The sequence below is a fragment of the Diceros bicornis genome, chromosome 23 (genome assembly GCF_020826845.1).
Source record: "Diceros bicornis minor isolate mBicDic1 chromosome 23, mDicBic1.mat.cur, whole genome shotgun sequence".
Lineage (NCBI taxonomy): Eukaryota > Metazoa > Chordata > Mammalia > Perissodactyla > Rhinocerotidae > Diceros > Diceros bicornis.
In genome coordinates, this window is record NC_080762.1 from 33,452,647 (window position 1) to 33,476,343 (window position 23,697).

At 34.3% G+C, this 23,697-nt stretch overlaps 1 protein-coding gene across 1 annotated transcript in view; it reads left to right on the forward strand.

Annotated features, from left to right (window-relative positions):
• ASCC3 (activating signal cointegrator 1 complex subunit 3) overlaps window positions 1-23,697 on the forward strand; it is a 336,770-nt gene that overhangs the window by 263,169 nt on the left and 49,904 nt on the right. The window contains exons 35-36 of the mRNA XM_058566571.1: window positions 2,826-2,937; window positions 3,136-3,270. Coding sequence (XP_058422554.1) covers window positions 2,826-2,937; window positions 3,136-3,270 — 247 coding nt within the window. The remainder of the gene's footprint in view (window positions 1-2,825; window positions 2,938-3,135; window positions 3,271-23,697) is intronic.

The window sequence follows — 23,697 nt, forward strand, 5'->3', positions numbered from 1 at the left end:
TGCATAGGAGACAAGTTTTTAATGATGGACATTTTACTATTATATTCTTGAATATAATATTTTAGCTAGCATTCTTTATTTTTAAGTTGTCACTTTAAAAATAAATAAATAAAAGTTATCACTTACATATACTAGAATGCCTGAAGAAAGCAATTTTAGTGATTTTTTTTACTTCTAAATTATCCCCAGATATCATAAAGATGAGTATTAATATTGAATAAATTGAATATCAATTCAACTACGTAAAATGAATTTTGCATTTCTTCTATTATGGAAATCAGTAAGAATGTTGGTAAGCACATTAGAAAAGAACAATATATTAAGAAGAAATATCGATGGAAATTTTTCATATTATTCTACTCAAAAAAATCCATTAATTTTTAGCAAGTTAGATTATGAATAATATTTTATGTAATCATCAGATAGTTTGTTGTAGTTTCAGAGATATGATTTTGGTTAATTTTTTTTTTTCTTTATTGCAACTTATTTTAAATGTTTAAGAAATGTTTACCCTGACTGTACATTATCTGGATAAAACCTATAAAGTAGTTTTTAAAAAGTCCCAATAGACTTAAATAAACAAACTTTAGAAGGGATATTAGCCCATCAAAGTATATCTTACATATACCAAAAACAATAGATAAAATAAATATAAAAAAGAACCTGTAATTTTTGAAGGAAAGTTTTTATCATTACTGGTTTATTTTTTGTGAGTGTAACAAATTTATTCATTAAAGCATAAAATGCTAAAATTGGTATTCCAGTTATTTTTATAGGAGAGTGGCTTGTGGTAATCAGTAGCAACATCCATGAGATTTTTTTTTTTCAAATGACCTAATAAATTTATAGTTAAAAATGGAATTTTAACTTTTTGTTTTTCACAATAATGTTATTTTCCTAATGTCTTCTTTCTGTAGTTTTAATGACATAAAGAATAGTTTGATTCTTGCTCTACAAATGGTACTACTTAGTCAGTGTCCTGGGCACATTTTCACTTGTGTTTTCAATTTAGAAATAACTTTATCAACTATATCTTATTCCAGACAGCTGAAAATAGTATTGGAAAATTTATAGGCTTAGCAAGCCAAAAGGATGTGAATATAAAGTAAGCACTTATATTGCAGAAAGTTTGGGTGATAAATTTCATTTGTTGGAAAAAAATGAAAGACAAAAACTATTGTTAATAATTTGGAATGGCTTTGGGGATCTGTCTTTTTTATGGGACTTTGAATGTACAGAATTTTTATTTTCACCTCTAATGCAGAATACATTATTCTAACTAAATACTCCTTCTTAGTCATTTTTCAGGATAAAGGAAATATTTTCTAATGGCTTCCAATGCTGGTTTTTCACTTTCATGTATGCCTGGTTAGATAAAAGTCTGTACATTTTTTTTCAATTAACAACAGCCCTGGTTTCAATACTTATCTGTTCATTGATAAATATTGTTTATTTTGGTCTAGGACAAGAGGTTTTCCAGGAAAGGCAATAATTTCTCTACAGACTGAAATTAAAAGTATTTCTTTTTAATGAAAATTAAAATCCTCCACGTATAATTATGATTTATAATTATTTTCCCAAATAAATAGCCATTATTAGTCTTTCCTCAGCAAAGACTCTCATATTTGGGTGTACCTAGCCATTTGTGCTAACTCCTCTTTCTAATGAAAATATATCCTGCCATGATTTAACTCCTGCTTTGTATATTGATAAATACGTTTTTATAGTATACTGACCCCAAACCTTTTCCTTTGAAAATGGGGGAAGTGGGGAGCGGCATGGAATCACAATACTTGACATGTTTCTTCATCCTTCTCAGATTGTAGTTTTCTTTAGACAGCTCCCATTTGAGATGTTAACACTTTTTCCCAGGCTATGAATATCTCCTTCCTAGTCTTGTACAGATGTAAAACCCTCCTGCTGGGGTTTCAATGATGAGAGCCTGTTCTCTGAGGCCCCATTCCACTCCTGTTCCTTGATTTGGATGGAGGAAGGGGAGGTAGGGCATGTAAATTCTCCATGCTGACTAGAGTACAGGGTTCACCCAGCAGGAATTCAAGAACTGCCATGACTGTGGGGCAGTCCCTCACCTTTTGGATCTATTCCAAGGCACAGATTCCTAGTGCTCTTAGGGATTTGCCAAGAACCTCTTGGAGATACGGGAGGAGCATTCAGGTGAACTGCATGTCCTTAGGTTTTTTACTTGGAAAATATCTGGAGCTGAACCTCTGTGTTTTCTGTCTATTGAAGCTTAGTTAGAAAATTTTATTGTTAGGCTGAGGATGTCCCTTCCAATCTTCAGGTAACATTTATTCCTTAAGCACTAGGGGAACGATAATTGATTAAATTTCCTAAAAGAACTCATCTACCACCCAAACCAAGAGTTCAATGAGTTTTGTAAAGTTACTAAGGATGGATTTTTATACACAAAAGGGAATTTTATATATATAAATATATATTAATATGTTAATGTGTCTTAACCCTTTCTAAATCTAGTGCATAATTTTAGTTTGCTATAGATGTGTATGTAATGTGAAGTAATTCCAGTTTTAGCACTGGAAAGTTAGTATCTTTTTAAAGTGATGCTGATTTTTATCTGCTTGTCTTACAAATTTTTAATGTCTTGTCATTGTTGATCAGTGTCATCAAACTTTCGTATGGGGCTTTTGATCTGTAAAATGAGAATGGTGACTGCAGTTGCTTTATTTCTTTGTATGTGTAATTGTTTTTTTGAAATTCTGAAAAGAAAAGAACAATGTGAAATTGAAGTGATCATTTTAATAGAATATATATTGAAACAAATAATGACCTGGCTTGTTTTCTAGCTACTACAATTTGAGTGATGTGAGCCATGATTCTGTGAACAAGTTTCTATCCAATCTGGTCGAGAAGTCCCTGGTTGAGTTGGAACATTCCTATTGTATTGAAATTGGAGAGGTATGACTCAGCCATATACATTCCAACTGCAAAGACTGCCTGGCTTTTTAACAACAGGAGTTTTGCTTCTAATGATAACCAAAAATTGTAATAAAATTGTTGCAATAGCAATTTGTAGTATGAATTATTAATTTTATGAATGTATCCATTTCTGTTGTATTTTTTTATTTATGTCATTTTATCTTTCTTTTGAAATAGGATAATCGGAGCATTGAACCTCTGACATACGGCCGAATTGCCTCTTATTACTATTTGAAGCACCAGACAGTTAGAATGTTCAAGGAGCGTTTGAAACCTGAATGCGGTACTGAAGAATTGCTTTCAATTCTGAGTGTGAGTTTCATGATGTTACTGCATTATTTTTTTAACGTAAAGAGATTATATTTTATAGATTTCATACCTTCTCATTTACTTTGGGTCTTAAATTGTTGCTATCCAGTTCTTCTTAAAATTTGGCAGAAACTGTTTATGAAGTCCTTCCCTCTGTCAAACAAGATCAATACAAAGCAAGATATCTTGGTTCCTACAGGGAGCCAAGTTCCCCATAGATAAGGTGACTGACTGCATAATTTATCATCCAAACCTGGATCTTTCTGATAATGGGGTGGAGCACTATTAATATTGAAGCCAAGATAATAGGTGTAAACTAGGCTGTTGTGGGCAGCCAGGTGATCACCCTCTACTTCTGTCTACTAGCCCCTCTGAATTATAATTGAAAGCTTTTCTCATTGCTTCTTTTGAGTCATTCTTGTTGAATTCATGATGTTACTAAATTTTCCTTACGTAAGGATCCACATGATTAAGATCTCTTAAAATTAATGCCAGGAAAGCTGTTTAACTTTCCCCTCCCAAAAAAAAATACAACCGGATTTATCACATGGTAAAAACCTATCCTAAGTTCATTTTTGCTTTCTGCCAAGTAAATTAAAGTTAAAATTACTATTAGGAATACCTCCTCCATCTTCCTTTCTGCATACTATATATGTCCGTTGTTTATTTTTTTGATCTTTGTTGATTTTAAGTATAATAATTTACCACAAAACTTCATTGGTACATTAGTCAGGACATATGTTACAAGTAAATACTGTATATTATCTTACCCCTCAGATGTGTTGGTGCTTTGTAAAAAAGTTAAGAACCATTGGACTATAATGTCTTTAAGGTCCTTCTCTTCTAAATTCACCAATTCTGAGATAGTTCACTTACTTATTAGGTTTTTTCCTATCTCTCCTGTTGGTGTATCATTCTCAGTAGGCTTCAATATCCCTTTCACAGTTTTCCAATTTTTCAGTATTTTCCCTTTGAGAAACTAGTATATAGATTTTGTGCACAGTGTAGGGCCAAGTACATTGTAGTGAGTCAGAAAACATTTGTTAATGAATAGAGAGGTAGATGGATGGGTCCTGTATTAACCAGTTTTCTATTGTTTGCTCTATAGAAAAGAGTGGAGGATTAAAGTATATGAAGTAGCTATCAAAAAAATGATTTTTTTGTAAAATTAAAAATTCATTTCTAAGGTAGGTATAAAAAAATGAAGAATATTTTTAGATTCCTAAGAATGAGGTTTTTGTCATTTCATAGTCAAAGATTCATAAAAACAGGATTTATCTGGGGGAAAGATAGTAATGGTTAATTAATTTGGGCAAGCATCTTAAATTAGTTATCTGTTAGATTTAAGAATATAATTTTTCTTTCATATTTATCTACCTTGATATATTTACGTAGTCCAGTATTTAAAAGTTGTCTGCTTGGGATCACATATAATAATAGCTAACCCCTCTGTGTATTTTTCATGTGCCAGGCACTGTTCTTGGAACTTTACATTGATAAAGTCATTTAATCTTAACAACCATCACTCATTTGATATTGGTAACATCCCGTTTGTATTCCCGTTTTACAGATTAACCAACTTTTTTTTTTGTAGCCTAGCACCTGAGTATGGGTTCTTAACCACTGTCCTATGCTGCCTCTCATGTCATGCACACACACACACAGTGAGGTGGAAGATACTGAGGTGGGAGGTACAAAGTATCTCATGTTAAGACTGGATGCACATTGTTTGTAAAGGAGGTTTGTGAAAACCCATATGGCTGTTACATTCTGCTTCCCCTTCCACTCCACTAAAGAAGCCCCCAAATGTATACAGTACCAGAGGAATTAAATTATTATCCTCTATGCTTCAGCCTTCCCCATGAAAAGGCATTGATCAGAACAAGAGGTCTGTTTCTTCCCAGCGTTACACTGCCTAAAACCAGTCACACTGATCTCATGGGGTATTTTTATTAAGATAAAGTCAGCTCTTTTGTGACTAACTAAACGAAACAAATCATCTGCAAATATATGTAAAGTAAACTCAACAGACTATTTATATAGATATTGTTTGGTGTACTCCCTTAAAAATTTCCTCAGCAACCATGTTGTAATCTCTTCATCCTATGATGTTTAGTCCAGGGAACTTCAGCTTCTACTGGGTAGTGTCTTAAGTCTGCAGTGTCTCAGTGAGACCTCTTGTTGAATGAGGATAGTGGGGCATTAGAATCTTAGGATACACAGTGACAAGGAGATATGCAGGCACCACTATTTTATTAATTTCTTATCCAGGAATATTCTCTATTCACTGGAGAACATATGTGTAACTACCAGAGAAACATTAAATAATAAAGCAAGATTGTGTTTAAAGTAATTACAGTGCCATTTCTAGAAATCATTCTTTCATTGAGAAGTGTTTTTTAAATGTTTTCTGTGAGCACACCAAAGATTCTTAAATGACTCACGTAGCCTCATTATCCTCCCTACTCTCACCTCCAAAAATGCATATTAATCTCCTTGTGGCTGTAAGACAAGGAGAAAGCAGCAGTCAGACAGGAGCTGTCAGGGACAGAAGGATTAGCACAACTGGGCAAAGACGAGCAGTGGGGGCTGCAGGTAGTGCTTCAAGGGCCTATTTCCATTGTCGTTGTTTTTATTACTATAGTACTTAATGTCACATTATGTTTTTGAACAGTTCAGTATTATAACTTATTCACTATTAGCATCAATACGTCCATCGATGTTTCTGAAGTCATTTTTAAACTTTTTTATTTTTTGAATTTAGTAATTATTTTTAACAAGAATTTTTAGTATTCCTAAGAAGATCACAACTGAAAAGCTTCTATTCTCTTGAGTATTACTTTGCACTTACTGTAATATTTTCATTAATTTAATTTTGACAGTGAATGAAATTTTCTCCTTATTTCTTAGGCCATGTATTGTATTTAACTTTTGGTTTTTAGTTTCTTTAGTATTAAGGATAGTGTAGAAATTACATTAAGATTTTTCTTTTAGGTCCTCTGAGTATGTTCCATTGTGATTATTGTTGGCACAGAGAAAACAAACTAGGAGGTAACCACTGAATGAAAAAAGAATATTAAAACATCGATTCACTTTCACAAAACATTTAAAATATATAAACCTATTATTTCTCTTCAATTAACATAAAGAATAGTTTCAGATGATCTCTTGATTTTATATATTCATAATTGATGATTGATACACTTTTTTAGGCCTTTCTTTCTTTTAGAGAAGGTATGTATTTAGAATCTCATACTAGGCCACAGTTGTTTTTCCTTTATTTAAATGAGTTGAAATTCTTACTCTTTATCTAGTCATTTTGTATGTTACTATCAACTTTTCTGAAATAAGAGTAGAATTTCTTTTTAAGTAGGGATATGATTTTATTTCCTTTATAATATTTACCAGAAAAGGTATTTCCTTTCAAAAATAAAAGAGAAAGCATCTAATCAAGTCACTTCATCATGTGTTTTCTTTCGTGGTGCTTATGGCACTCCAGACTTCCCTCTTCTACAGTGTTCCACAGCAGAAGGTTGTCAGGTTTGATATAATGTTCCATATATTAGGTCCATTTATACCTTATCTTCGTAATTCTATCCTTTATGTTATTTTTCTCTATCAATAGGATGGTTGGGGTCAGCCTGGTATTTTGCAAAATGTTTTTATATTGACAGCATCACCCTTTTGACTGGAGGATGAAGGAAAAAGGAAATTTCTGAGTTTACAGGTGAAACTAAACTCTTCCAGATAGCAAGGAGCTAAGCTAAATGAAATTGTCTTAAGAAATATCTTACCCATATAATGAAGTATGCGTAATTTAGATGTTTTATCCTTAATATATTTATTCTGCATTTGTCTGTGTTAAAATCCATCAGTCACATTTCTATCCTCAGACCGTGTATTTGATTCATCCAAAAACATTTACTGTGTTCCTACAACGTGTGAGGCTCTTTCTAAGTTCAGGAGATAGAATAGTGAACATTACTGACAAACTTTATGTGTGTGTGTGTGTGTGTGTGTGTCTGTCTGTCTGTCTATATTAATACACAGATAAACTATGGGTCATTGTAATAAACCATGAAAGACGCTTGGGGGTTGCCACTGACTGAGTGTGATGCTCTAAGAATGGCAGCAGAATGTTGCCCATCATTAAAAAGAGTATCTACAAACAAGACAAGATATAGGATTCTGTTCTTCATGTTGATCTTCCCTAGGCAGGAGGTTTGCTATAGACATTTCTGCTGGCCCCACATCAAAAGAACATCATGGAGAAAGTCTGAATGGGGCCCAAAGTGAGCTAGTCAAATGATAAAAGATGAGTGATTTAGGGCATTTGAGTCTAGAAAGGCAAAAGCTTTGAATCAATCTAACTGAAATTAAAATCATGAACTGTATGATTAGAGGCCCTCTTTGGATCTTGAGCACAGTAACTTTTTCAATTAATAGGAAGTTGCATCTGATCCTGCAAGTAATAAACTCAAGAGAATTTATTACTTTAATTGATTAATATAATATAGGCCAAAAAAACATAGATTCAAAAAGGGCTGGAATGAATTTATTAATCTTAAAACTGCTGAAGAACTAAAAGGGAAGAAGAATTGCTGTGACTGTCATATTTGGTGTGAGAGATGATGGCCATTCTGTTACAGACCAGGCAGGGCAGGCATTAGAACTGGACCTGTGTGGCAATTACATGGGTTTTTTTTCCTCTGGCCCTCTGGGTACTTTAGGAATATTTTTATTGTTCAGAATATTGTGGGGTTTGTTGTTTGTTTGTTTAAATGTGGCAGTCTGTTATACTTTAGGTACCTAATTCCTATTGATTATTACTTCATTATATGTAACTCTTTATTCCAGTCAACACTGAAAAAGAAAATATACTTCCACTCATATTTTCTTCTCTAGTAACACATCTTTTGAGACTTTTGTTTTCACTACACATCTTCTTCCTAAGAAATTGAACTGTTTCTGGCTTACATCTTTAGATGTCGTCATCTTTAAGTGACAGTAAAATACTCTATTCTAGATGTAAGGCCAAAGATTGTATTGAGACTATTTCTCTTCACTAATCTCATTCTATAAAATTAATCCATTTATTTAAATCTTGTCTTTCTAATACATCCATGAAAAAATAATAACTACCTTTTATTGAAGACCTACCAAGTGCCAGGCACTTTATATATATTATTTATAATCATCAAACGTCCCTTCAAGGTAAATGTTAATATACAGAAAACAAAATTGAAGTTGACTGAGGTTAAGTTTTTCCCGGTTCTATAGAAAGTAGCTCTTTAGAACTCTTTTCCCTGTACCTTACTTCCTCTCCTGGACATATTTATCCTTATCCTGTGGTTTAATTCAGGCTGTAAAAAATGTTTAAAGCATTGAAATGTAAGAGTATATACTTTTAAAAAGTCAATTAAGAAGCAGAGTTACTTTTAAAATTATATGTGACCGGGGCCGGCCTGGTGGCTTAGCGGTTAAGTGCGCACGCTCTGCTACTGGCAGCCTGGGTTCGGATCCCGGGTGCACACCAATGCACCGCCTCTCTGGCCATATTGAGGCCACGTCCCACATACAGCAACTAGAATGATGTGCAACTATGACATACCACTATCTACTGGGGCTTTGGGGAAAAAAAAGGAGGAGGATTGGCAATAGATGTTAGCTCAGAGCCGGTCTTCCTCAGCAAAAAGGGGAAGATTAGCATGGATGTTAGCTCAGGGCTGATCTTCCTCACAAAAAAAATAATAATAATAATATTAATAATAATAAAATAGCTTCAAAAAATAATAAAATAAAATTATATGTGACCTTACAACTTAGAATTATAGGTACTAAGTGTAGATGTTAATTACTGGCAAAATAATTATTTCAACATTCCTTACTGAAAACATGTATTTTAAGTTTTAAACAATATGATGCTATTTGGAAAGGTTAGATATTTTATAAGAACTCTTGCCAAGTTTTTTTTAACACCATGAATTAATAAGCTTCATAATTAAGGCAGCTGCTTCACACTTCTATTGTTAACCAGTGACATTACATCTGTCTTGCTCCATTGATGCCCTCCTCCTACTTATTGAAGCATTTAGCAGTTTTGGCAACAGGGATTACATGGCATGGAGTAAGTAGTCTAATTAGATATAAGTGAAAATCCTGAGGGAAAAGGACATTTAAAAAGTAATTTGAAGAATCTCTTAATGATGTTGGCACTGAAAGCCCAAGTCTAGAGTAGAAAGTGCCTGTTGTCATGGCAAACAAGGCTGGTGATTTGATATGTTCAGTGGACTTTTAGAAGGTAGCCTATTTTAAAACAGTAATAGAAATGAAAAGATTTCAAAGTTAGGGAAAATTTGTTTGAACAGATTTTTCAAAATATGCTTGCCGTAGTATTAATAGCTTTGAAAGAAGGCAAAATATGCCCCAGATATATTCTGTGTATAGAATTTTCAATAAATTTTTAAAAAGATGTGCTCAGTTGTTATGGTTCTTGTGATTAGACAGAAACGTGAGATTATATTTATATATCAAATATCCAATTTGTAAAGTTGTGAAATTCTTATTTTTCTACAAAGCCTTGGATAGTGAACAAAAGTATGAGTTTCATGTGTTAATATAAAATAGAACCATTCCAAATTTAGAAAAGTACCGAAGCAGTAAGAATTTTATGTATCAATAAATTTCCAGGTTTGGCATTTCTCTATACTGCTTTCTTTAAAAGCAGACTGATTCTTTGCTTTGCCCATATATAGAACATTTTCAGTAATATAGGGCTTTTAATGCTTGAATTTTGTCCTATTTGGGGCACAGCTACAAATTCTTTGGTAGAAAATTGCAGAAGTATCTTTCTTAAACAGGAGATTGGAAAAGTAAGCAAGAATTTCTTTTTAAAAGAGAGAAATTTAAAACAAAATAAATCAAAAAGACAAGCCAGATATGAATAGCATTGGTAGGGTACCCAGCATGTAAAATTAAAGAGTTCATTAGAGGGAAAATGAAAGGAAGGAAAGGTTAACTGAGTAACAGTGAACATCACCAACCTCATGGCCTTCCATTTCCAAATAACCTCCTGACAGTCGCAAGATCCCATCTGCTACTCTTTATCTTCCTAGTGGGGAAACCTAATGGGATATCTTCCAGGGTTCGTGAGAAGAGCTTCTCTAACCCTCAGGCTGGGGAGCTGCCTGGCATCTTTTGGAGAGGCACAGATGGCAAATGTCTTGAAAAAAAGTATCTTTCTACTTCTCTTGGTCTCTTTCCCTTGAGACCTTCCCTAGTCTCCATATTTCTTAGCTTTTTCCTAGCTTTCTGTGCTTATAAGCTTTTCTCAGCACAGAGAAAAGTGAATTGTTTTCCTGGTAAAAGGCCACAATCTCAGATATGTCTCTTGTGATTTAGTGGATTACTCTTAAGATTTTTAAGCTGATTATGTTCTGATGAGCATAAAAAGTATTTGTGATATTATATGAAATTTGTTCTACTTTTAGTTTTTGATTCTTTTTTTATTTTATTACTTTTGGCTTCCTAAACTGTCCCACAGAATAACAAGTCAATTACTAGGATTCAAAAGGTTGGTGATTAAAGAGGGTTGTTAATTAAGAAATGAGTTTAGATACAAAGGTATAGATAGCTTTAATATTTCTTCTGTTATCACCTAGTTTAACTTTCTCATTTTTCAAGAAACAAAGACCTAGTCTTGCCCAAGATGACACAATTAGTATGGAAAAATAATACAAAAACTCACCTCCCAGCAGGGAAAGGGCAGAGTTGAAATTAGAATTCATATCTCCCAGCAGCCTTTTAAATGTCTTTTCTCGTTTCTTTCTCTTTGCTGTTTTGTACTTTTCTTTTTCCTCTTACATCTTAATTTGCCCTTTTCTTTAAACTTACAAGGCAAGGTACATAAAAAGGATGCACCATTAGCCTTCTCAGCCCTAAGCTATCTGTAAAAAACACTTTTGGCTTGTCATCATTTATTAAGATTTGTTTAAGTGTTCTAGCCAATATTCAGTGCTCTTGGGAGAATACCAAAGACGTAGAAGATAGACCCATATCATACTAGAGCCCACAGAACCCATTAAAAACAAAGGAATAAGCTTGTGCTGAATATGTCTGTCTCTTCTGCTGCTTTACCTGTGCATAGGAAGTGTCTAGTCCTACTTATGGCGTTCAAGGCAAAAGAGTTGTTGACATTGTCCTCTCCAAAAGTCAGAGTTAACCAGCCTGGCCTGTGGGTGAGATTGGATCACCAAGCTCCTGCAGGTCGTATAAGAGCATTTACAAAGGGAGACTCCATTTAGACATTTTTAAATTATAAATATATTCTTGGATGGTTTCATGTAAATAAAGTCGTATTTATAAAACTCCAGGGTAGTTTGCTTTTCAGGGAACCCTATCATGAATCATTTGGCAAAGTAAATCATTATTCATTTGGTTTTGAAAATATTTTTTGTTTGTCATTGATAGTAATTTTTGGCTTAACTTGATATCATAACTATTTAAAATTGTCAATACACATACAATCACATTGGGGAAATAAAAACAAAGAAAATAATATTGAAGATTATTAGCTTGCTGGGAATAAAATCTCTTCCCTAAATTCTAACCATTTGTCACTTCATTCTACTTTGAGTAAGCAGAGCATTGTTTAGACTTTAAAAATAATTGGAAAATAAATGGAAATTTTAATATTGGATAAAAGATTTTAAAATATAATTTTCATATGCTATAAATTGGTTTCCGCTCAAAATGTTTCTAATTTGATTCCAAAAATGTTTAAGTACTCTAAACTTATTGTTAACGTCTCATTGGTCCAGCAGGTGGAGCAGTTCAGAAGTTAATGCTAGCTCCTTCCTCAGTTAATAATGGTGATCAGAAGTGTTCCATAACGTTTAGGGTTCCTGTCCTAAATATATTCTAAATACAAATAATGCCAAAACATTGTATAAACTAAAAAATATACCATCCTGCCTTTTATTCTCACAAAGCAGCTAAGTAGGTAAATAAGTGTGATCATTTCCAGTACTTAAAGCCAGCTGAATGTATTTCAGATCGTTTCTGTGTAACAGAGCAGAAGAAAAATTAAATATCCTTCCCAACCCACAGCTGGTATAAGCAGAGTCCTAGAATATTACATTATTTTGGAAACATGGAATTTTAAAAGGAAAAAATAATCATAGAAATACTTCTTGCTACTGAGGGACATACAGCCTTTTAGGTAAACTAACATGCCAGGTTTTTCCTTATAATATAGAGAAACACAATAGAATCACTATAAGCTTTTAAAAAATATTTTTAACTGTATTAACACAGTTTTGGATAAAATTTTTGTAAATTTTCTATTGTAAAGTATGTTAAAGTGTATCCTAATACGTATTTAAAAACAAGTCATTATATTTAGCCATCTCCTTGGTTGATTGAATCTTGTTTTTCAGGTAATACTACTTTTAATAAGTTTGAGAGTTTTTAATGAAAACGGTACAATTACCCTTCCTTAATTTATTTGTTACTCCTAACTATATTTCCTTATACTTAATAAATAATAGATTGTTCTCCCACTTCATTGGTTGTTATCAGACCACCACTAGTCCTCATACATATTAGCCGTTATTTAGTCTGTATAGAGATTTATACCTCCTGACCATTTTCTCCCAAGACAGTTTCTTTTCCATTAATCCTTCTGAGTAGTTCTTTTTTATAGTCCTTCTGTTTTAAAGAAAAGAGCCAATAGTCCAAGTACAGAAAGATTCCATAACTATGACTTTTGTGATATCACCACCAGAAGTACCTCACGGAGTTATTGGAAAGATTAAATTAGTTAACATAGGTGAAGCACAGACCAGCCCTTTCCTCATTTACAGTAAATGTTAGCTATTGTTATATTTAATAATAATATTTATTGAGCACATACTATGTTCCAGGCACGGAGGATATAGTAGCAAACCAGGCTGATGAAGTTCCAGTACTCATGGACCTTATATTCATAAAGTGGGGTTGGTAAACAAACAAGTAAACAAATAAGTAATATAATTTCAAGTGGATATAGGTGAGATTTTAAAAAAATAAGGCAAGAGTCTGAAGGTAACTAGAGGAGACTGTTCTTCATAGGACAGTTAAGGAAAGCTTTTCTGAGGAGATGATATTTGAACAGAGACCTGAGTGACATGAAGGAGCAACTTATGAGAAAGCCTTGGGGAAGAAATTCTAGGCAGAGCCGAATAGCAAATGCAGAGGCCATGAAGCAGGAGCTACTTGTCAGGTCCAGGGAATAGCAGGAAAGCCGGTGTGGCTAGAGTGGAATAAGCGCTGAGAGGCATGGGAGGAGGGCCTGGGTCATCTACGGCCTTGCTAAGGGGTTTGGATTTTATCCCAAGTGTCAGAGAAGCCATTGGAGGGATTTTGATCTAAAGAGTGATGTGATATTATTTATTCTGAAAAGACCACTCTAGCTCCTTGGTAGAGAAGTAATTTTTGCAGAAAGTCAGGATGAGAGAAAATGGCTTGGATAGAGTGGTCAGAAGTTGAAGTGATGAGTAGTAATTGGACTCAGGATGTTTTGACGGTCGAACCAACATAATTGATGGATTAATTCTAAGTAAACAGGAAATAAAGATGATGCCTGGGGTTTTGGCCTGAACAAGTTGGTGAGAGAAAATACCATTTATTGAGGCGAAGAAGAGCAGGTAAAGAGCAGAGTCTGTGTTTGTTTTAGGGGGGACTGCTGACAGACATATGGATGGTATTAAAATTTCCAAGTCACGAGGTTTGTTGAGATCATCTGGGCAGTGAGTATTGACAAGAGGTCTGAAGATTGAGCTCTGGGAACTCGAGTATGTTGAGGTTGGGGAGAGAAGGAGGGAAGGTGGCTCAGCAAAAAAAACTGAGAGTGAGGGACAATAAGTGAGAAGAAAAACTTTCAGGAGAGTACCCTGTCGTGGAAGCCAAGGGGAAAAAAGTATTCAAGAAGGGGATGGTGATTAACTGAGTTAGACTGTTGATGTGGCGTCAATGACAGCTGAGATTAATTATTTGGCTTGATAAGATGGCGATCCTAGATGTCTTTAATGAGTAATTTCAGTAGAGTGATAGATAAAAGCCTTATTGAAAGGACTCAAGAGAGTGAGTTTTAAGAAAGCAGAGATAGCAAATACAGCTAATTCTTACATGGAGCTGGCGAGGGCGTGGTATGCAATGAGTTTTCTTTTTCTTTTTTAATATGTTATAGTATATTTGTATGCTGATAGAAATGATCCTATAAAGAGGGGAAGAAATGATTTTGAAAGAGCAAAGTCCTTAAGAAAACAAAAGGGAAATAGAAATCATTGAAGAATTGAAGAATAAGTTGAAGAATTGGCCTTAAGTAGAAGTACTTCGAGACAATTGACCATTGTCACAGGAGAAAAAACAAGGTATTGAGGGATAGATGCAAGGAGGTTGGTATTGATAGTAGGATAATGAGAAAATTCTCTTCTGTTTGCCTTAATTTTTTTTTTTTTTGAGGAAGACTAGCCCTGAGCTAACATCCGATGCCAATCCTCCTCTTTTTGCTAAGGAAGATTGGCCCTGGGCTAACATCTGTGCCCATCTTCCTCTACTTTATATGGGACGCCGCCACAGCGTGGCTTGATAAGCAGTGCGTAGGTCCTGCCCGGGGTCTGAACCTGTGAACCCTGGGCCGCCGAAGCAGAGCATGAGAACTTAACCACTATGCTACCTGGCTGGCCCCTGCTTTAATTTTTGTATAAACTAAGAAGCAAGGTCATCAGCTGCAACTGAGGAGACGGGGAAAGACCCGTAAATATGGGCAAAGGCCATTATAGACTGAAGTGGCGGTAGTATGGTGGAATGAATATGGTGTTTGTATTTAGGAAACATGGGTTCATAACTCAGCATGGCCATTTTAACCTCTTTGTGTAAGTGGCAAGTCATTTAATCTCTCTAAGCCTCAGTTTCGTCATTCGTTAAAAACTGTGCAATCATACCTGCCCTACTTATCACAGGATTCGTGTGAAGATCTAATAAGGTAAAAGATATGTGTTTGAATATAGCTGACCTTGATCTAGATAGATTTTTTTGTTTTGTGTTATATTTCAGTTTAGATTTATTATTTGTGTTTTGCTTTTAAAACTCTCTCACTCTAGACACCTTAACATTTTTTAGGGCTTCAGAACACTTAGTCTCTCTCTGTCAGAAAGGCTGGCCTTGCTGGACTCCCTAAGGAACTTGTTATTTCATTATTAGTGGTTTGGAGGAATAAAGAAGAGTACAGAGTCGTGCTTCTTTAGGATCCCAAGTGCAGCTTTGCCCTCACCCTGGCATGTATCCTTTAGTGAGTTTTATTGCTGCTTTTCTTTTTTTTTTAAACGTATGGTAACTTCATTTGAGAGATCTTGGTATCCTTGATCGCAGTGTCATTTTCTGAGTTTTCTCTTAGGTTGCTCTACCCCTTCTCCCTTGTTCCCTCTTCCTTTCTCCTCAGGTTAATATTTCACTAGAGGTTCTGGGTTTACTGGACCACAGCAGAGTGACAAAATCTGTAAAAGCAATGATTCCCCACTGCCACATCATCCTACCTCCAAATAAAAAAGCACTATGATTCTTTCATGAGACATTTCCCTGGCTTCCAGACCAATGTCTATGCTCCTAAGAGTGCTCATCTATTTACAGTTGTTAAAAGCCACTTAGTAATTAGAAGAAATCATAAAGTAATTATGATTAGTAATAGTGATTATGGCTGGGTGATTACTCCTTCACTAAGATGCTTTGCAAATGGATTAGCACTTCTTTGAATTAGGAGTTTGGACTTGAAATCTATGGGGAAGCTGTATTAGTAAGAAAAATGTTCTTTCTATTGGGACTGAGCAGAAAGCTGTAAAACAGCCAGGAAGCCATTGGGAACCTGGCTGAGAGGAAAATCAGGCAAATCAAATTGGCCATTTTATTAGGCACATATACATCTGGAAAAATTCTCTTCATTCGATTGCAGGTAAAGCTCTGGTCAGTTTAAGCTAGTTCATTTGTAATACCAACTCTAAGTTGGGCTGTGATATTTAGTAGTTTCTCTTCCTGAATAATTAGGTGAGTATTACATTATTTAATATGATACTTGGGGGAGACCATAAAGTCTAGGTACTTGCAAAATATAGGTTTTCAAAAATCAGCATTTTTGATACACAAATAGACAAAGCATTACTTCATTTTAATTTCTAATGAGGAAGTTAATGTCCATTCTTTGTGTTATTCTGCACTTTTCTAATCCCTTCCTCTGCTGCAGTTTCTTCTTTGCCTACCTTACTGATTACATTTTCTCTTGCTTGTCCTTCATTTTGTCTTATTTGGAAGCTTATCTGTTCCATACCTATTACTATCCTGTAGATATTCTTAAACACATGTCTTCAACAGCCCAGCAAGTATTTATTTAGCACCTACTGTCTTAGGTGCAAGAGGACAGTGATAATTAAGATATGGTCCCTGCCTTCAAGAAAGGAAAAGGCCTATGTCTAAGAAGTAATTATAGTTTGATATTAACTGTTTTAAAAGTGTAAGTTGTACCAGCATGCCTAGAGCACACTGAAAGTCTTTTATTAAGAACATGGGCTTTGGAGTCACACAGACATGACTCCACCATTTTCTAAGTATATGATCTTGGGTTAGTCACTTAATCTCTCCAAGCTCCAAGTTCCTCTACAAAATAAAGGGGAAGATTAAATAATGTGTGTAAATACTCAATATATTACCTACCCTATGCTAGTCATTCATATCTGTTATTGCTAGTTTACATTGATAATAATATTTTAATATTGATAACAAGTTCTAGTAGTTGATGCATTACAATATATATAAATCATATTGACATAGGACAAATACCATTATCCTCTTCTATAAAAAAATTTTACAGGATAAATTCGGAATCCTTAGCATGCCATATGAGATTGGTCTGAATCTGGCTGCAGTATAGGTTGGAGTGAAAATAGCCTCCACCTTCAACTGCTTTTCCCATTTTGCTCCTCTGTGGAGCTTGTGCTATTCCGTATGCCAAAAATGCCTCCTTCCCCACCTCAGCCAGGACAGTTTTCACACACTAGTCAAGACCTGTCTCACTTATCTGTATGAAGCACTAACTAAATAAAAAGAAAACATCATAAAATCATTGGTTAAGGGGTAGTTTATTCAACAAATATTATTGGGTAAATTGTGTAACATTTTGGAAAAATATTCAAGTTACATTCCAGTTTCATAGCATGTACCAGAATAAAGTTCAGTCAGATTAAGGATTAAAGCCAAGAATAATGTTAAAATTTCAAAGAAGGAGAGGGAAAGAAACACAAAAAAGCATAAAGGAATTAAAGAAATTACAAAAGGAAATGAATTTGCCTACATAAAAATATAAAATACATGCATGTCTCTATATATAAAATTTTAAAAACATTAATATTTGTTATAAGTATGATAGACAAAGGGTAATATATTTTAATTTTTTAAGATTAAAAAATAGAAAAAAGATCCACTGTGACTCCAATGATAAAATGAAGAGGGCTTTAAATAACAACCTATGGAAGAATAAATTCATTTTTAACAAATATCAAAAAAATTCAACCTTCTCAGTGACCAAGGAAATAGGAATTGAAATAAAAATAGCAATCTCTTTATCCTATTAAATTATTGGAAATTCAAAAAGGATAATACTCATTGATGGTGAGAGTGCTGTGAGTTGTGACATTCCCAGACACTGCTAAATAGAGTCTTCATTGACCCAATCTTTCTGGAAACAAATTTGATAATATCTACCAAAGTTAAAAACAAAAACAAGCTTTAAAAAATTTCTGCTCCCTGGTGTTGTAATTCCTTTTCTAGGAATCTATCCTAAGGAAACAAGTGTATTGTCAAGATAGATGTACACAGATGTTCATCACAGCGTTATATATAATAGCAAAAAAAAAATGGAAAACTTTTCTAGAAAGACTAATATCTCTTTAAGAATAAATAATTTGTAATCATTTAAACAGAAACTTAAGTTTTTGAATGAGAATCAGTGGAAAAAGTGGGTTTTGATTTGTTTTCACATAACCGTATATGCATATTCTAGGATTGAGATATTTGTGCTTGCCTTGTCAGATAATAGAGGATCACTTACTAATTAACTGAGAGTGTTGAAAAGCTCTTTTAAGAAAAAGATCTAACTAGTAACTAATAATTCTTAGTAAACTGTAGTCTTCCCACTGTGAGAAAGAATAAAATGGATACTTTTATGCTGAGCCATTTTACATATAGCAGAAGCCTAAATAGGAATTTCCTCTCCAGTGATACATTTATAAGCCAAGTGTCTTTTGATTTCTCATCTCAAAGAAATGAATATTCCCCATTCTCATACTTACATGTACTCTGAAAAATTTTGTTGTTACTACCAAATAAAATACGTAGATATGGTATTTATTACAGTAGTAGTATTCACACCATCTGCATTTTATTTTAACATTACATTCTTTTAAAAAAAGACTCTACTTATTTTACAAACAATGTTTTCCAGCTGACAATCCAATAAAATATAAACACGTCTCAGAAATTTGATTATGTCAGAGAGTTAGAATTCACTTCACTTAAAAAAAAAAAAAAAAAACCTGGAAGGTAAGAGGGATTTCTAAATGTCATTCTCCTCAGATACGTAAGATTCTACACATTCTTATGTTCTGTTCATTATTTTGTATGTAATTCAGAAGAATAATGATGTTTGGCAGAAGCACAGTAATCTCAGTTTTAAAGTATTTCCATTGGCTGTGGAGAGTTCTTCCATATACACTTGCTTCAACTTATTAGATTCAGGTCCTCCATACCACCTCTATAGGTATTTTCTGTTATTTATTAAACAGTGTCAGCAAATTTGTAAGACAGATGCCAGACAGATGTCATCTTGTGCTGACAGATGAATAAGTAAATTGTCTTGCAGAACCAGTGACTGAGCTGGTGGTGTATTGCTCTGCTGGACTGAAAGCACAGACCTGGTTGTAACCTTCATCTACTTGCACCTTTTTTCTTTTTTTGAGGAAGATTGGCCCTGAGCTAACATCTGTTGCCAATCTTTCTTTTTTCTCCCCAAAGCCCCCAGTACGTAGTTATATATCCTAGTTGTAGGTCCTTCTAGTTCTATGTGGGACGCCGCCTCAGCATGGCTTGATGAGCGGTGAGTAGGTTCATGCCCAGGATCCGAACCGGGGGACCCTAGGCCGCCGAAGCGGAACACGCAAACTTAACTGGGACACCACCGGGCTGGCCCCTACTTTCACTTTTTTAATCAGTGAAAGAGGAAGAGAAGTGAGTGAGGAAAGAATCAGTAAGACATCGAAATAACCAGTGAATGCAACTAAAATCAGAGACAAAGGAAAGATGAATAAATTGCTACTTGGGACCCATACCAAAGTGATGTGGGTAATACCAGACTAGAGCTTAAAAGCAGGATTGGCTTTTTAAATTATTATTATTATGGACTAGAAATATGATGTGATGATTATTTAAAATATTTTTGTTAATAAAATTTCTAAATATATATCAAATATGGATTTCAGAATTCAAAGAACTTTAATGCTATAAAATACTTTTAGGGCTGTGCTGAAAAAGTTTTTCTCTGATCATTCCAGTTTTTCTCTGATCATTCAGAAGACCTGTAAAGATCTTTCAGAGTCCTGAAGCTATCATTATAAACATCAGTCATCATTACATTGTGGTTATATTAAAGTGCTAGAGTGCTCATTGATAAAGAGCTGATGCAGTCCTGATGAACTCCATTTTGCTATTTGCAGACCAAAAGCAATGAACAGTTTTTTCCTTTTTGGAGAAGGCAAAAGTCCACAAATACCAGTATATCAATGTGTCAGTAAAATAAAGCCAGTTGAAATTACCGGCCACAATTCCTCTGTGTAACACCTAGTTAGAAACTGATTAAACAGTCTTACTTTTCGAAACAAGTAGTTGGTTGCTACATTTGAGAATCTGGGAAAGTATATATGCCTGATATATTCTCATATTGCACTCTAGAAGTTTAATTGCGAGTTAATCAGTCCCATATGAATACCAAACTTAAGAGCTATACTTTATAACCTCTGAACATGTACTTCCTTTTCCAACATTTAAAGCACCAAAGAAATGCGAACTAAATTGAAGAATCAGGTTAATTTGGTTTACACTATGTGATTGCCTATTATTGAATAGACAGCATAGATAGATAAGCAGATAGATAGATAGATAGATAGATAGATAGATAGATAGATAGATAGATAGATAGATAGATAGATATAAAAGTATATATTCCTATAAGATGTTGTGGAGTTTGAATATGACTTTAGCTGTAAGAATGCATGTTTGCTTTCTCTTGATTCACACAGAGCAGATGGATGCTTGACTGCCTGCTAATCCACAGCTGGAATGGTTTCAGCAGTTTCCACGTTGCCAGGTTAGAGTGGCTTTTCTAGTGGACTGAGAGGGCAGCAAAAGAGGGATATCATTATTCATCAGTATCCCAGTGGGAGCACTGCCAGCAGAGATTAATTTTTTCTGTTATGCTTGTAAAACAAGCTCAGGTGGAGTCTCTAATCCTCAGGGCACGGGTGGCAGATCAAGGAAGATGCTACAAAGCTAGTTAATTTTCTGATTCTGGGGGAAACAGAAGCTCTGTTAGATGTATAAATACATGATTGCAAATTTAAGTAGCTCAAATCCAAATGGGATCTTCCCAGACATCTGGTACTGAAAATCTCTGTTTTCCTTTGTTGTATTTAAATATACCTTCTTGAAAGTTTGCCCTAGAGCCAAACTGTTGGTAACTCTAAATATGAGGAAGTAATTAATTTTATGAGTTAACAACAAAACATTTAATTTTTACAAACATGAACAAAAGCAAAAGCTTTCTGCCTAAACGGACTCAAAGTTAGATGCCTAAAGTACGCACTTAAGCATATTACCAGAAAGACGTGGCATTAGCTATCTGATTGGCAAGGTTGTATTTTTTTAATGTATATTTGGTCTTTTTTATTTTTATTCTCTCAATTTATAATTTCCATGTGACATCTGTTTCCTGTATCTTATTGTGTGATCTATCAGTATGTTCATCTTTTTGAGCAATTAATACAGGCTTCCCCGTAGTTAAGTGACTTTTTTGACAAACATAACAGATCTTATACATCCAATAACTATTGTCTTTTTAAGATTATTTATCTTTAATAGCTGTTTACTAAGTTCATTATAAAATATATTAACTTCTTCCAGGCCCATGGCACTTTCTTTTGTTTATTTTGGGTATGAAATATCGTCCATTAACAGTACCTTTTTGTTTACTTTTGAGAAAATGACAGGAAGTTATTTGAAGGCAAGTCAGAAGACTAAATTTGTTTTTGGTTGTAAAATTGGTTATGACCGCAAGATAATGTGTAGTTCCTAAAGTCATTCTGACTGCAATGCCAAAAGAGAAGTTTCCAAATGTTTTGAGTGATGAAAGCCCTAATGAAATGAACTTATAACCTCTTAAGGTATTTCTTTAGAATAGCATGACATACATATATTCTGGGATATTTATTTAAAATCAATCCCTCTTGTGACTATAGTCACACCTTACACACCTTTCTTTTGGATTCTAATCCTAAAAATCCTTAGAAATCCTAAGTTTGGGATTTTTATTCATAATGAGTCCAAATCTTGTTTTTCCAAGAGCATTTTGTAGTCCAAGAAGAGATATACATTTTAAAAAGCCCTAAGTAGAATTCAAAAGCTAACACTTCATAGATGAGGCTCCTATAAAATTCAAGATTCATGAGGGTCAGGAATGCTTTTCAGTTATGAGGAAATAGCCAGAGGACATAATATGGAGTGAGAGTAAGCAGGTTTCCGAGAGACTAGAGAACTAACTGAGGAGTCAGGAGGAAGCCTAGAGCCTTTTGTTAAATAATTTTTGAAGTAGTAATGACTGCTAATAAATTAAGTAATTGTTTCCCCAACCTGTACCAAATAAGCCAGTTCTTGTTGTCCATTACCTGTTCCACTCAGAAGAAAATATTACATCTTTAAGTACTGTGCTACCCAAATAAGAAACCCAGAAACCTGTAGTTTCTTCATTTTACACATCTACCATAACGTCTTCCAACTTGTCTTTTTCAGATAGGCTTGCAAATCATGTGATGAATTCTGTAGCAGTATTTCACTCCCCATAAGAAACTTTGTTTCAAGAGAGAAGAGAAATCATCTGTTGAACCAGTCCTTAAATTTTAAGCAATACATTTCCAAATCAAAATAGAAAATTAGAATATTTTTCAGAAATTCTAGAGATGTCTACATTTTTCTTCCTAATGAATGCAGACTTTGCTTCAAAATGGAATAGTTCATATATACATTCATTATGCAAGCTACCATTTCTGTTAGTTTCCTCTGAGAACCTGGATTTTTGCATTTCAAGTAAATGAGAAGTTCCCTTAGAATATTTAAATAGATTTTAGAAAAGAAACTTTCTACTTAGTGAATAAAAAGCAATAAAATCTAATACGTTTGGGAAAATACCCTGAGCTGTTTCTCCAGTACCAGTAGGAGCCATCTAGTCAGTGTGGCTGGCTTTCTGTTGCTCTAGGTACTATTGCACATGTCTCATCTTCTCAACTCTGTATCTCAGAGATGTGTTTGTTGATTAGACATCTAGGAGAAGAATTTTTGAAACTTAAGAGGCTTTATGTGAGCACTGACCTGTTTCACAAGTTCTACTATTTTCTGTTACGTGTGTTCTGTATAGTTTGTAATTTATTGATATTGGCAAACTATCCTGAGGAGCAACCATTAATAAAAATTAGAGTTTAGATTTATATTAATAATGATAATACTGTCCAGATAGTCTTCTGAGATACATTTGAATATATTCAAATATGCAGATTTATATACCCCATTGTATCTTGCGATTCAGATTTTTGCCAGTGGTGTCATGTCCTCCTCCTTGGAAAACTGTGTTAAGACTTACTTTCAGGTCATTGAAACAGAGATTTAGTATAACGTTTTAATACAGTCGTTTAGAGTTACTCACTTGCTTGTGAATTGGGAGCTTTGTAAAGAGCCATATTTTTATTAAGGCACAGAATTAATATCACATTTAAAACCTAGTTAATTGGAAGCTTTGTTACATCATTGCTGTAAATAAGATTAAAAAGAGGCAGTACTAGGGGCCTGCCTGGTGGCGTAGTGGTTGGGTTCGCACACTCCGCTTCAGCGGCCCGGGGTTTGTGGGTTTGGATCCCAGGTGCGGACCTACGCACCGCTTTTCAAGCCATGCTGTGGCAGGTGTCCTGTATATAAAGTAGAGGAAAATGGGCACAGATGTTAGCCCAGGACCAATCTTCCTCAGCAAAAAGAGGAAGATTGGCAACAGATGTTAGCTCAGGGCTAATCTTGCTCGCCACAAAAAAA